This window comes from Herpailurus yagouaroundi, unplaced genomic scaffold, assembly GCF_014898765.1.
Source record: "Herpailurus yagouaroundi ecotype Mexico unplaced genomic scaffold, PumYag 161, whole genome shotgun sequence".
In the NCBI taxonomy this organism is placed as follows: domain Eukaryota; kingdom Metazoa; phylum Chordata; class Mammalia; order Carnivora; family Felidae; genus Herpailurus; species Herpailurus yagouaroundi.
In genome coordinates, this window is record NW_024412402.1 from 146,801 (window position 1) to 162,103 (window position 15,303).

Below are 15,303 nucleotides of genomic sequence, written 5' to 3' on the forward strand. Positions count from 1 at the left end.
GCAGTGAGCCTGTTCTAAAGGAATGAGTCTCTGTGTCAATGCTACAATCTATTGAGGAAAGCACTCTTGAGGTAGCCACTTAATTTCCAACTCTTAGAAAATCCATTATTCTGCATACTGAGACAAAAATAGGATGCAACCAAGACGTTCCTAAATTATGACATTTAGAACAGAGCATATTCAAAGTGGAGCTAGCTTTCCACCCATAGTTATTTAAGGAGAAGGTGAGCAGGCCCCACACTGTTGGAATCCACCTTTCCATTTCTCTCCTGTTTGCCTTCAGTTGGTAGAAATATTCACGGCTTTACAGGATCAGGTTCTTGGTGACTCCTATCATTTTTGTAATTACTGTGGCTGGTATTAATAAGTGTCTTCTTTTTATATGCTGAAATAAATTAATGAAAGAGGCAGACACTATGCAAAATGGCTGGGAATAAGGCCAAATCCTTTTCCATACATCCAGGGACCAGTAATTTTCTAAATGGCACTTTAAGCTCTCTCGCCTAAATAATTACAAGTACCGCCGGCATGTAATTTACAGAAATAATTATGCACTCTTCCAGTCCCCATCACCCATCTCAAGCCCATGGCCACTCACCTTGTCTTTATTTTCAGTGCCAGAAGCCTCAGGCTTGGTCCTGATCACAAACGGGGTGGACAGTCGCAACAGGACCCTCTCAAAGGCGGCACTGACCTTTGGAGAAACGATCTCGAAGCAGTCCTCAAACCTGAGCACTTTGTGGGTGTCGCAACGCAGCTGCTTCCGCAGGCCTTCCCCCAGCTGCAGGACGGACATGTGGGCGTCGAACATCAAGTGGAAAGGGAAGGCCCTGCAGAAGGTGCTGATGCTGATTCTGAGGTCCGCAGGGACTCGGGAGGCTCCCCGGGGAAGGTTCTTCATGGCATCAGTATTGTCACATTCTTTGATGAGGAAGGTAAGACAGCTACAGTTGCCTGGGTTCGAACCATCGGAGCACAGTTTCTCATTGGCCACCTGCTCCACGCTCACGTCCAGCCGGTAGATCTTCTTTCCTGCAGCCTTGATCATGCCCAGCATTGCAAAGCCCACAACGTGGTGAGGACGGAAGTAGTGAAGCAGAAGGGCACCCTCGGGGAGCTCCTTGCACAGGAACGATGGGGACTCCAGCGTGGCCTGTTTCCCAAAGGAAGTTCTGATGTGTTCCAACAAAGCATCAAAGCCATTAAAAAAGTCCTGCAAAGTGCCACCTACAGCTCGAAGGACTCTCTCATTCTCGTCAAAGCATATATTAAAGAACTCCTCACCAAATCTTTCTTGAAGTTCCTCAAACTTCAAACCTAGAGGTAAACGGGAAGCAAATGTTAGTCAAGTGCAATAAAATAATCGAATTTATAGCTTTTTTTTTAATGCTCATCAAATGAGACAACTAGGCAGTGAAGCTGGAGAGGTATTTCCCTTGGGCCCACAGATTCCCAGAGAGATTAATTCATTTTGAATTAGAGAAAGAAAATTTCAATCCATCTTCTGGGGGCTTCTAAGATGTTGATGGGCATAAGCTTCCTTTATGTTTGTTTGCTTTTGTTTTTAAGTAGACTTTATTTTTTAGAGCAGTTTGAGATTCACAGCAAAAGTGAGCACAAAGTACAGATATTTTCCATAGAACCCTCTTTCCACAAACGTACAACCTCCCCACCCCACCCCACCCCACACATACAATCAGACATGCACTACAGTGGTGCATCTGTTACAATCAATGAACTATAATGACACAACACCATCACTCAGTCGTTAGTTTACAGTAGGGTTCACTCTTGGTGTTGTATGTCTTTGGGCTTGGACAAATGTGTAGGGATATGTGTCCACCATTACAACATCACACAGAGTAGTTTTGCTGCTCTAGAAATCCTCTGTGCTCTGCCTGTTCATGCCTCCCCCCTTACCTCAACCCCCTGTAGCACAAACTTTCTAAATGCTGCTAATTTAGCTGCAACAGTTTGTTTTCCATTTGCTATAATTACCACAAACAAGATCTTTTTCTTAATGGTTTCCCTCATAGGTAAAGAAGCTTTTCAGAAGCAGCTATCAGCTTGTTTCTCTGTTGTGCCCATCCACTATTACTATTTGACTTATCAAAATTCTTATGTTAAGCAGGAAATGTCAACCAGAGAGGGAATTTCTCGTACTTGAGCAGAGAAAGGTAATGGATTACCTAGTGTGAACAGAAGGAATGAAGTGAGACACTACGGAGAGAGGGACAAAACAAGAAACTAAAAATGGCAGAATGGTGGATGGATTTGCATTCTTTCACCCACAAAACTGAAAGTAACCAAGAGTCTGTAATCTCAAAAGAAAGAGTTAAAAGTCTTTGTCTTCCCAGTTCACATTCACTCCCACCTGCCATGGCAAGAGGAACTCTATCTTATAATAATGGAGGTATAATGAATGGTAAACACACACACACACACACACACACACACACACACAATGCAATGCACTATGTAGAAATTAGAACCAGTCACATGTGATCTAGTTAGATCCATCCTTAAGGATGATCTGAGGGAAAGTATGGAGGGAATTTACGGTCCATAGAGGAAGGATACAACACCCGTATATGACTGAGTGTGTACACTAAAGGAAACTTCTATACAGAGTCAGTCTGTTGCTTCTCCTTTGACTTTGGCTGAAATCAACATATGTAAGTTCATATATTCATATTTTCTTGCCCCGTCTACTCCATCTCATAAGGAGGTCCTGAAGATAAGGCCAGACTGGGAAAAAAACAGAAGGCCACTCTGCCAGTGTCCTGTCCAAGAGCAGAGCCATCTGGGCTGTCTATGGCTTGGTTTGCTATCTAGTCCTACCTTTATTATTCCCTAAGAGTTCTCCCCATGCAGAAATCAGGGAACAAAGCAGAGTCAACACTACTATTTGAAAAACACAGTCAAAAGACATCAAATATTTTTTGAGAGAGTATTAGAGAGTATAAACTTTGTGACAGCCAAGTGAAGTAGTCAGTTGGACAAAAAAAGTGAAATGAACATGAAAATCAACGTGAAATGACAAAAAAGTAGAAAACCTAAGAGAAAAAGAGTCCTTTTATTAAGAAGAATTTCATATTAATTTTACTTTCATAGTTTTGACATTCAAGTCAAGCTGACAAAGTCACCTATCAAGATAAAAACATGAGCGCACATCTTACATGGTCATGGTACAAGATTGCCCTTCAATGTAGGCTGCAATCACGAACAGTAAGACCAGCTCAACTGATGATAATAACATTTATCTGTCCAGTTCTCCAGTGTGGAAGAAAAAAAAGTGGACGACACTCACTGCAATTTGGCTCCTGTCCCAATGGCTCCACTGAAACTACTTTTCCTATTGCTTAAAGTAATACATACTGTTTCATCCCTACCTTAGTTAACCTGGTTTGTTGTTTCTCTTTTAATTTGACTGTACTCATCATCTCATCCTCCTAAATCTCCCTTCTCTTGGCTTCTAAAAATATACCATTGGTTTGATTACTGACTGTCTGAAGACTCGTTCCCTAAAATGTCTTCCTACACCAAATCTCTGTATCACCATCGATATATAACTAAAAAGTCCTAATACAAATTAAATGTATATCCCTTCTTGGTTGCTATTAAATTTTTCAATTACAACATTCTAACTAAAACTAAATTCAAGGGGCGCCTGGGTGGCGCAGTCGGTTAAGCGTCCGACATCAGCCAGGTCACGATCTCGCGGTCCGTGGGTTCGAGCCCCACGTCAGGCTCTGGGCTGATGGCTCGGAGCCTGGAGCCTGTTTCCGATTCTGTGTCTCCCTCTCTCTCTGCCCCTCCCCTGTTCATGCTCTGTCTCTCTCTGTCCCAAAAATAAATAAACATTGAAAAAAAAATTTTTTTTTAAAAATTAAAAAAAAAACAAACTAAATTCAAAATAAATAAAAATTCCTATAAGCTGATTATACTCCCTGAACAACAAAATTCCATGGGTCACTAAAACATCCCATGAATTGCTTCTATATTTTGAAGAGTTCTATCTTAAAAGGACTCAGAGTCTTTATGCACAAAAAAGAAAAAAAGAATTTCTTCTAACTTGCTTTTTTTTATAACATTGAAAACGCCCTCAGAGTTATTAAGAACAGAGATTAAACATAATATAGTAAGCTTATGTTCTATTTTCATCGCCAGAATCCCAAAAAATCATCCAGAAAATAACAAGTAAATTCACCAGGAGCACAAAATAAAAACTACTCTGTGAGTACAGCATTCTATCTGCTAGGAATCCCTGCTATCTTACAAAGCACTTCTCTACCTGAGGGTACAAGGGCTGTTAATTCTCAAATGAAGACACCGAGGCCTGCCCGGACACTAGAGTCACTTGTACCAATAAAGAAAAGCTAGAATATTTCTACTATCACACCCAAATACTATACATGGTAATTCTATAAAATCACAGTACTCAATTAACTAATTAAGATTTCGGGGGCACCTGGGTAGCACAGTCAGTTAAACGTTCAACTCCTGATTCTGGTTCAGGTCATGGTCTTATGGTTTGTGGGCTCCAGTCCCACATCAGGCTCTGTGATGGCAGCACAGGGCCTGCTTAGGATTCTCTCTCTCTCATTCTCACTCTCTCTCTCTGCCCCTCCCCTCCATGTCAGTCTCTCTGTCTCTCTCTAAATAAACATTAAAAAAAAAAAAGACTTTTGTTTTCACAATTATTAAACTTTACAGGATCATAAAAGAAGTTCTTCAAGTTGGAAACATGTAAAACTAGGGAAAGATCACTGTAACTTTTACAAATAGTTCCATTTTAAACATTTTTTTTCAACGTTTATTTATTTTCGGGACAGAGAGAGACAGAGCATGAATGGGGGAGGGGCAGAGAGAGAGGGAGACACAGAATCAGAAACAGGCTCCAGGCTCCGAGCCATCAGCCCAGAGCCCGATGCGGGGCTCGGACCCACGGACCGCGAGATCGTGACCTGGCTGAAGTCGGACGCTTAACAGACTGCGCAACCCAGGCGCCCCCCCCTTTTTTTTTAAACATTTTTTTTAATAGTTCCATTTTAAACCTTATCTCAAAATTCAGAAAGCACAGAGAAAGTAGTGCAGCTCAGATAAGTGGTACAGTTCTCACTTCCAATATCCCACTTACGAGGATGCAAACCCCCTACTTACAGCAAATCACATAAAACATACAGACCATGCTCATGTGTTCATGTCAGAAGATGCTAGGACAGCTTGACCTTTGGGTCTATAAGAATATGTTCCTCTAGAGGCAAAACTTACAATAAATGTGCTTTCATTAACAAGTTAAAATTTTAAATTACTGTTGGGGCACCTGGGTGGCTTAGGTGGTTAAGCGTCCGACTTCGGCTCAGGTCACAATCTCCCGGTTTGTGACTTCGAGGCCCACCTTGGGGCTCTCTGCTGTCAGCATGGAGCTTGCCTCAGATCCTCTGTCTCCCTCTCTCACTGGCCCTCCCCCTCCTTCCCTTCCTCTCTCTCCCTCTCTCAAAAATAAACATATAAAAAATAAAAAATTAAGTAAAAATTTCAAAAGTATCTAAAACCACAGTCGTACCACATTTAAGGGTACCTAGACACCTAGACACATTCTTTTCTGATATGAGCCTCTGGGGATAATTAAGTCACAGTGTGATTAGGCTGTGACAGAGGCAAACGGGAATACTTATGGACAATGGAGAAAAGAATGTGTGACCCTCTCCTCCACAGGTTTTCCTGTTTGCCTCTGTTAGAGGCATGGGTTTGAGCCCCATGCCTCTGATAGGGTCTGAAGAAGAACTTGAATAAAAGTGGGTGTTCAAAAACCCAACAAGGAAGGCACAGTCACGCTGACAGATGGACAGTAATGGAATACAGAGAATGAATACAGTAATGAACCAGAGAAGTGGGAGAGCCCAGCCTGGTCAGGGTAAGTGGATAGCATCTGGGGAATAGGAATGAGGGCGTGAGCTGTTAACTGATGGGCAACACCGAGCCTGGACTTTTGAGCACCAAGACCAGAGTCAAAGGCACCAGCCAGAGAGATGCTATAATGTCTTTAAAAGCCTACATTGACTGAACTAGAGCGGTCCCAGTGAGAAGAATATTAAGTAATGCGCCAAATATTTTCATAGATCACTTTACACTTTAAAAAATTATTATCAAGTAGATATTTTTAATTGTCTTCATTTTACAGGTGAAAAATGTTAAGACATTTGCCCAAGTTCACACAACTATACGTAGCAAAGGTAGATCTCAAGGTGAAGTCTGTCTGATACCACATCTTGTGAAATAAACACAGAGGAAATCATCTGTGAGAGGGAAGAAATGCACGTCTTGCCCACTGTTATTTAATCAATGCCTAGCATTTTGCCTGTCATTTAGGAGATGCTTAATACGTATTAGCTGGATGGTCAATGAATTAATGTATCACTGAAGTCAACAGAAAGCAGTTATAAGGAGCAGTCAACAGCTATCAAATGTCACAGTGAAGTCAAGTAAAAGAAAGACAGAAAACTGTAAAATGGATTGGTCAGCACTTTGGGGACCTTTGACAAATTTTAGTGGAGAAGTGGGGCAGACTACTGGGTGTAAGGGGTTAAGGAGTGTGTGACAAGTAAAGAAACAATAAGTTTTCAGCTGAATTAATATTATTGGAGAGCTAAAATTACTTCCTTTATAAAACTGTAACAAATCTGACCACTATACTTGGAAAAGGAAATATTACCTTCGTTGAGAACCAAGTGATTAGAGAGAGAGAGCACCAAATACACAGCATTGTACATTTGGGGTCCTGGATCCTCTAGGGGAAGATGTATCAATAAAAGAGTGCAATTTTTTTTTTTTTTAGATCCAGAGACCATCCTTATCACCCAGAAAGGGCACTGGTCTCCATTAACACAGGAAAACACCAAAGCAGCAAGTGTATCCTTATGTGGACCAAATATCAACTGAGGAGGTGAATACCTACCAGCTACTCACTTCTGTGAGCTGCAGATGCCCCATAATTATCTTTTAATTATTTAGGCTCCATCAAATTTGCATCTAAGTAATGTCCCTCGGGGCACCTGGGTGGCTCAGTCGGTGGAGCGGCCGACTTCGGCTCAGGTCACGATCTTGCGGTCCGTGAGTTCGAGCCCCGCGTCGGGCTCTGTGCTGACAGCTCAGAGCCTGGAGTCTGTTTCAGATTCTGTGTCTCCCTCTCTCTGACCCTCCCCCGTTCATGCTCTGTCTCTCTCTGTCTCAAAAATAAATAAACGTTAAAAAAAAATTTTTTTAATTTTAAGTAATGTCCCTCAAGCACAACTATATCTCCAGTCCAAACCGTAAAGAGATTCCAATATTTTAAGGAGATAATCATCCTCTTAGAGAGACCATTTTTTCAGCTTTCCTTCCTCCACTATAACTGACACATAATATTGTATAACTTTAAGGTGTACAAAGTGTTCTTTTGATATATTTATATATTGCAAAATGATTACCCTCGTGTTAGCTAACACTTTCATTATACCACATAATTACTTTTTTTTTGTTTGTTTCTGGTAGTGAGAACATTTAAGATCTACTCTCTGAACATGCAAGCATATAATACATCATTGTTAACAATGCTCACAAAGCTGTGCAATAGATCCCAAGAACGTATTCATCTTCTAACTGGAAGTTTGTACCCTTTGACTAACATCTCCCCAATCCCCCACCTCCCAGACCCTGGGAATCGCCATTCTGTGAATTTGGCAGTTTTTAGATTCCACATAGAAGTGACAGCATATGGTATTTGTCCAGAAACAACACTTTTATCTAGGAAGACCCTAAGGTTTTTGTGAGCTAGTTTGAAACCCAGATGACACTTTAATAAAAATATTATTCTAGTGTCTTGCCAATCTATAAAGAAATGACTGAAGTTGGTCTCGGCCTCCCAGGGGAGACTTACCGGTAAATACTATATGCATATGTCTAAATAATAACAAAGGAGAAAGGCTCAAAAGAAATGCCACTGGAAGCAGAAGGTATTATGCTGAGGGAAATAAATCAGTCAGAGAATGACAGATATCGTATGTGGATCTTGAGAAATTGAACAGAAGACCATGGGGGAAGGGAAGGGGGAAAAATACAGAGAGGGAGGGAGGCAAACCACAAGAGACTATTAAATACAGAGAACAAACTAAGGGTGGATGGGGCGCAGGGGAGAGGGGGAAATGGGTGACGGGCATTGAGGAGGGCACTTGTTGGGAGGAACACTGGTGCTGTATGGAAGCCAAGTTGACAATAAATTATATTCATGAGAAAAAAAAGGAAATGCCATTGCCTGAATTGTAATTTTAAAGAAAACTGTTTTCAATCTGATCTATCAATACAGTTTCATTTGAATCTCTGATGGGGTGATATAAAACCTCTGTAGTTTCAGGATATTCTGGAGTTAAGTAAGTAACAGTATAGGTATAATAGTGAAAAGAAAGATCCTTATCAATCTTGGCCTTAATCTGTGAAGAGTTAAACAATGAGTTTCTACTATTTTAGAAGCAAATCATTTTCGTTTTACTGCATTTGTGGCATCTCTGCCCCTCTCCAAAAGGAACACAACTATGTCATATATTTACTTTTAAATATAAGTGAACCAAAATTAATTGTTTCAAATTTTATGATACACTTAAAGAAAACAGAGCATACAGTCAGATTCTTAAAAAAAAAATAGGCTTTTAACACCTTTGAGCTAACAAAGAATTTGCTAACAACAGGGAACTCTCTAATATATTTAAGATTAATTACTGAATACCCAAAGGAGTAGGTATTATCAAAAGCATATTAAGTGCTTCAGGGACATTTGTGATGGCTAAGTTTAAAGTTTTTAAATTGGAGAATATGCTAAGATATACTTTAAAATATGCATAGGATATAAATTTTAATAGTGAGAAATATGGCATAATAGAGGTGAAGCCAGACTCTATAATCTGGGCTACATTTACAGTCTGGGATATATTTTTCACCAAGAAACTACATCTAAAAAGCAGCGCATCCTATGGAAATGATGAAATAGAGATAACTGGGTGTCAAATGTTGTATGATTGGAAATTTTTAATATGTAAGTTAAGAGATTAATCTAAGTTTTAAAAAAAAGAGCATCGTAAAATTACACTCCAATATTATCAGTTGTTTCTCTTCCCTTTCAAACAGCAAAGCCTATCTGTGTGCCTTTCTTATAAAATACCAGATATCCCCTTGTATTATATATATTTGTCTGGATTCCTCTGTTGACTGTAAAACAGATTTAGTAGGACAATTCATGAAAACTACAACCTCTAAAAACAGTGTGATCTAGAATGAGAAGAAAAAACCAATGGAGGAAGAAATATAAACCCAAAATAGAATTTCCCCCTGAGCTGTAGAAAACCCTGAATCTTTAGATGGAAAGGCACAAGTTCCAGCCAGATTTAATAAGGGCACACGCGCACGCACACAAACACACACACACACACTAACACACGGGATAATGGGATACAGGATAATGACAGATTATCTGCAAATTAATAAGTGTTAAATAAAAATTCATGAAATAAGGGCAAAGAGAAACTATTGACTCCTCCAAGATCTATTTTATCCATAATCTGGAGCTAAGCAATCAGAGTAAAATCCAGGAGTTAGGAGGTTGGGAACGAAGGCATTATCAGCATTCTAAAAGTCTCTTCTCAATGGAATCAGGGTGAGGAGAGACAAAATACAGTCTTAGTAGGAAAACAGGTAATAATTTTTTTTAAGACCATGAGACAAATGTGGGTCTAATTTGAGTAACAGCAAATGAAGGTAATCAGTTATGGGCAAGCACAGTAGAACTTTCAAATTATGAAGGTAAAAACATATGTTTATATTTAAGTTTATTTTCAGAGAGAGAAAGAGTAAGCATGCACACCAGCAGGGGAGAAGCAGGGAGATGGAGAGGGAGAGGAAGAGGTAGAGAGAGAATCCCAAGCAGGCTCTGAGCTGTAAGCACAGAGCCCCATGTGGGGCTCATACTCACCAACTGTGAGATCATGACCTGAGCCAAAATCGAGTCAGACACTCAAACAACTGAGCCACCCACACACCCCTGCACATATGTTGATTCAACTTCATCAATACAGAAAATGATAAGGAAAGAGGTTGGAAAATAATCAGAAATCAGGACAGAAGAAAGAAAATCAAGTAAATTATGCATTTCTGTAAGTATAAGCAAAACCTCCCGTCAAATGGCAGGAACTCTCTTTTCATCCACAAGAGGGGCACTTATAAAAAGTGATTTAAAAATAAATCATTAGGCAACGACTTACAGAAAACTACAAGAAAAATAAGCAAGGAGCAGGATTAATATCAAGCCAGGCAGAATTTAAGCTAAAAATGTAAATCAGGATAAAGAGAGACATTATATAACAAAACCACAAAATATAAAGAAGACTTAAACCAATCAACATTGCCGTTAAATACACAAAGTAAAATCCATTAGGAACTGATTGCTAATGGATACATTTTTTTTTTTTTTATGGAGTGATGTTTTAAAATTGATTTAGTGATGGTTGTACAACTTTGGGTATACTAAAAACCCTGAAGAATACACTTTAAATGGGTACGTTTAAATTATAAGGTATGTGAATTATATTTCAATAAAGCTCATATATTTAAAAATTAAGAATGAAGGAATCCTATACAATTCTCGTGGGAAACTTTAATATAGATCTTTCAGGATCATATGCATCTAACAGAAAAGCAAAATCATAGAGAAATTAAATAACATATACAGCATAACAATAAATGAACTTAATAAAAATAAAATTATAGTGGGGAAACTTTAATGTGCCTTTTTCAGAATCAAAAAGATCAAAGATTAAAAAAGCAAAGTCAATGATTAATTAAATACATATCAGCAATAAAAAGTAAAAACTGATCAAAAAGTAAGGTCAATGGAAAAATGAAATTAAAATAACACAAGCAAAGTCCAAACACATATATGCATAAGTATACACACACACACACACACACACACACACACACACACACATGCATGTGCTTTCATATATGTGTTTGCATACATAGGAAGAATTATAAAAATTCCTCAAATACTTGGTCATAAATTCCCGTAATATATTTTTAAGTAAAGATTTTGCAGATATTTTATAATAGTAATAAAAATAATAAATATTTGTAAATAACAAAAAGATAACCAAAAGTCCTATCTATTTAGAAGGTGAGCAATACTCTGTTGAATTAAAGAGACAATCAAAATTGGAATTATAACTTGTAGAAAGCAATGAAAAGAAGACTACTTCATACAAATCCTGAGGCACAGCAAAAACTGTACTCAAAAATGTAATCAATGTTTCCAGCAAAAAGTAAGCAAATAAAAACTTTGAAATTAAGAAAACTGTGTTGAATTTTTTTTTAATTTTTTTAAGTTTATTTTTGAGATAGAAAGAGCATGAGCAGGGGAGGGGCAGAGAGAGAGGGAGACACAGAATCCAAAGCAGCTCCAGGCTCTGAGCTGTCAGCACAGAGCCCAATACAGCACTTGAACTCACGAACCGTGAGATCATGACCTGGACCAGAGTTGACCGCTTAACCCACTGAGCCAATCAGGCGCTCCAAGGTTTTAAAAACTTAATAGGTAAAAGCTGAAACTAAAAGAAAAATATACTAAATTAGGAATGAGAAAGAAGACATAGACATATTAAGAAGAAATAGAGGAATTTGCCACATACAATTGCATGTGTAAATGTAACGTTAAATAGGATTTTATGGCAAAATAGAAATGATCAAAATTCACCAAGAAATGGGCAATATGAGTTCTGACTAGTCGTTAAAATAAATAATTCCAGGGGTGCCTGGGTGGCGCAGTCGGTTAAGCGTCCGACTTCAGCCAGGTCACGATCTTGCCATCCGTGAGTTCGAGCCCCGCGTCGGGCTCTGGGCTGATGGCTCAGAGCCTGGAGCCTGTTTCCGATTCTGTGTCTCCCTCTCTCTCTGCCCCTCCCCCGTTCATGCTCTGTCTCTCTCTGTCCCAAAAATAAATAAACGTTGGAAAAAAAAAATTTAAAAAAAATAAAAATAAAAATAAAAAAATAAATAATTCCAGTTATTTAAATATTTCCAGGCCACAGAAAGAAATATTAAAATCACTCAATTATTTTTATTTAGACCACACAACTGTAATACCAAAACTTGACATAGTATAGTAAAACCAATTTCTCTTATGAATATTTACTAGAATAGTAGCAAAATGAATCTATAAATGTGTAGAATAATATATTCTGACCAAATAGTATTTATATCAGAAATAAAAACATAGATTAATGGCAGAAAATCTATCAACAAAAAAATATCATCTACATGAATAAAATTAAATGAGAAAACAGTAAAATTCTATTAGTAGTTTCTGATGAGTCTGAAATTTAATGGTCTTAATAATTTTGAGTAAAATTGGGATATAAAGAAACTACTCCAATATAATTAAATGCTGCTTTCCAAAAACTGGAAGTAAAACTTTTGTTCAAAGGATAAAACACTAAACACATTTCAACTAAAGTCAGAGATTAGATGAGTGGGCTTGGCATCGTCTTTGCCATTCAAGGTAGGTTGGAGTTTCCAGCACATGCTAGGAGATAATGAGTATACACACTGGAAAAAAGAGTAAAATTATCTTTTTGCTAATGAAGAAGACGTAGAAAGTCTTCTGATTGGAGGCTCTTTCTTGCTTACTAGATTTCTTTACAACATACATTTTATAAAAAAAAAAAAAGACTAGTATTTTAAAACTGTGCTAAAGTAGCTGAATATAAAATAAGTTTAGAGTCAATAGCTTTTCTCTGTATTAGCAATAAGAAACTAGAAGTAGAAATGGGAAAATATTCTAAGTAGAAATAAAAAACTGTAGTCAACATGACTACATGAGAAAGGCATAGAACTTATATTAAGAAAAGTATTAACTCTTAACACAGCAAACAAAACCTAACGAATGGAAAAATATTCTATATTTTAGAATATAAAGACATACTATTATGAAACTATATATTCCCCCAAAATTAATGTAGACGTTTAATGCATTTCCAGGCTGGCTTCTTGCCAGTATAGTAATTTTAAAATTCCTATGTAAGAATAAGTATCTAGAATAGCACAGAATGCTTGAATAGGAATACTGGGGAGCAAACAGACACTAGAATAAATGAAAAAGACCACAGTTAAATTTGTTATTTCCATAGGGACAAACAGAGAGATCACTGAGTCAGAATAGAGAATTCAGAAGTAAAACTGTGTATATGACAAGTTTTAATGCAGCACAAAATAGTATTTTAATTCAATGGGGGAAAGAATGGTTTACCTAATAAATGGCACTAGGCATGTGGAAAACAAAAGTAGATCCTATCTCAGATCACACACAAAAGCAAACTGTAGATCACTTAGAAGCTTAAAATGTAAAAGACAAAACAATAAATACTATAGAAGAAAATCTAGGACAGTACATGTATCTCTTAATCAAAAGTGGCAAACATACAGACAGACATCAAGACGTATTTGAGTTTGTAAAAGATCTAAATTTAAATAAATAAAATAAATAAATAAATAAATTTTAATAAAATAAATACAACTGTCAGAATAATGTGCAAGGTACAATTTTATTTTCGTAAAAGTTCACGTGTGGGTGTGTGCATGTGTCTGTCTGCATGTGCATGCTATACCTCCCAATAGTCTGTCAGTCTCTCTGCCCTAAATACCACTTTGTTTAGGCCGCCATGATTAATAGTCTAGAATTATTTCAACAGCTTTCTAACTAACTTTTCTGCTTTCCAGTCTCTCTGCAATCCATTTTCTATGCACTCTTCAAAACCACAAATCTTCCATATCGTTTCTCTGCTTAAAGCCCCCGCTCCATGACTGTCCACTGCCTTTAGAATAAAATACAAACCCAGCAAAGTTTGACCCGGCTTTCCCTTTGGGTCCATCCTCACCTTTGCCAATTTCCCCATGTCACATCTCTGCACAAGCCAGAAGGAACCACTTGGGAGTTTCCCAAACATGCTCAACAAACTCTCCCTCGTGTACAGGCTCCTGCATATGCTCACTTTCCGTTTTGTTCTGTTTTATTTCTTTACTGGAATTCTGTTCTCCTAACCCATTTAGCTAGTCATCTGCTTAGACTCACCTTGCAGATCCACACACCAAAATTCCTCTGGAACACTGTCCTTGACACTCAGGCTGAGCTGCCTCTGCTTTTGGGCTTCTCAATCACACTGTGATTACCCCCTAGAATTTATCCCATGATACTTGCTGGTTTGTGCACCCCCTCACCAGACTTGACCTCTCTGAAGACAAGAGTTACATCTTATTTAACATGTATTCACTGCTTTATAGAAATTAAAGAAAACGAAGGAACACCTGCTTTGGTTGAGTCTCTGTGCTGAGTACTGGCAATACTCTACTGATCAGAACAGACATGGATCTTACTCTTACTGAGCTACAGGAAAGAATGAATAATCCACTAACTGAACACATAATACAACAATAATCCAAAAGAAGACACATGATGTTAGTGTCAAAATGACAAGGGCATAGTACTTGAGGGCATGTAACAGGGACATAATATAATCTATTGGGTCAAAGAAAGCATCCTTTAAAAAGTGAAGGATAAATACAAGTCATCTAAGCAGCCAAGAAGGAACAGACAGAAAGAAAACCATTCCAGAACAAAAGAACATTATGTAAAGGTCCTGGAAGAGAAACACGGAGTTTTAGAGAAGCTAAGACCATGGCTGTAACCCTAATCACTGGCACACTGACTTGCCCATAGTGGATTTTCTGGGTAAACAGAGAGAAGAATCAATAATATGTTAACAAATACAGCTGTGTGTAACTGTTCATGTCTAATGTATAGGATGTATGTATTGTATAATATATATAGTAGGTATACTGGACTATGTTGTTGATATATAATTTTTCCCTTGCTGTTTTTCAGACCCTTCAATACTTAATGGCAGTCTTTTTACACAAGCATGGAAAAGTTCTACCAAATGACCAGTTTAATAGGTGTAAATGCTTATTTGATGAATTCTTCTTCCTTTACCAAAACATAGCCACAGGTGAGAACTAAGAAATGGACAGACTCAGGGCAGCACATGGATCATGAAGTGGCCTTATCAGAGCCTGTGCTATGCTCGTGGGCCACCTGTCTGGTGACAAAGGGCTCCTCACGCTTTCCAGCCTTCCTTCCCCAGCACCCTGGCACGCTGCTGTGGAAGATACTAAGCCAAAAACCCAGCAGCAGTGTGGTACAGATTCAAAGAACACACACACACA

At 38.2% G+C, this 15,303-nt stretch overlaps 1 protein-coding gene and 1 non-coding gene across 2 annotated transcripts in view; one reads left to right on the plus strand and one right to left on the minus strand.

The window, feature by feature from the left end:
* GUCY1A2 (guanylate cyclase 1 soluble subunit alpha 2) overlaps positions 1-15,303 on the minus strand; it is a 195,969-nt gene that overhangs the window by 145,255 nt on the left and 35,411 nt on the right. Inside the window, exon 5 of the mRNA XM_040482834.1 lies at positions 599-1,317. Coding sequence (XP_040338768.1) covers positions 599-1,317 — 719 coding nt within the window. The remainder of the gene's footprint in view (positions 1-598; positions 1,318-15,303) is intronic.
* On the plus strand, positions 9,009-9,129 carry LOC121035700 (small Cajal body-specific RNA 7). The gene has a single exon (XR_005793037.1).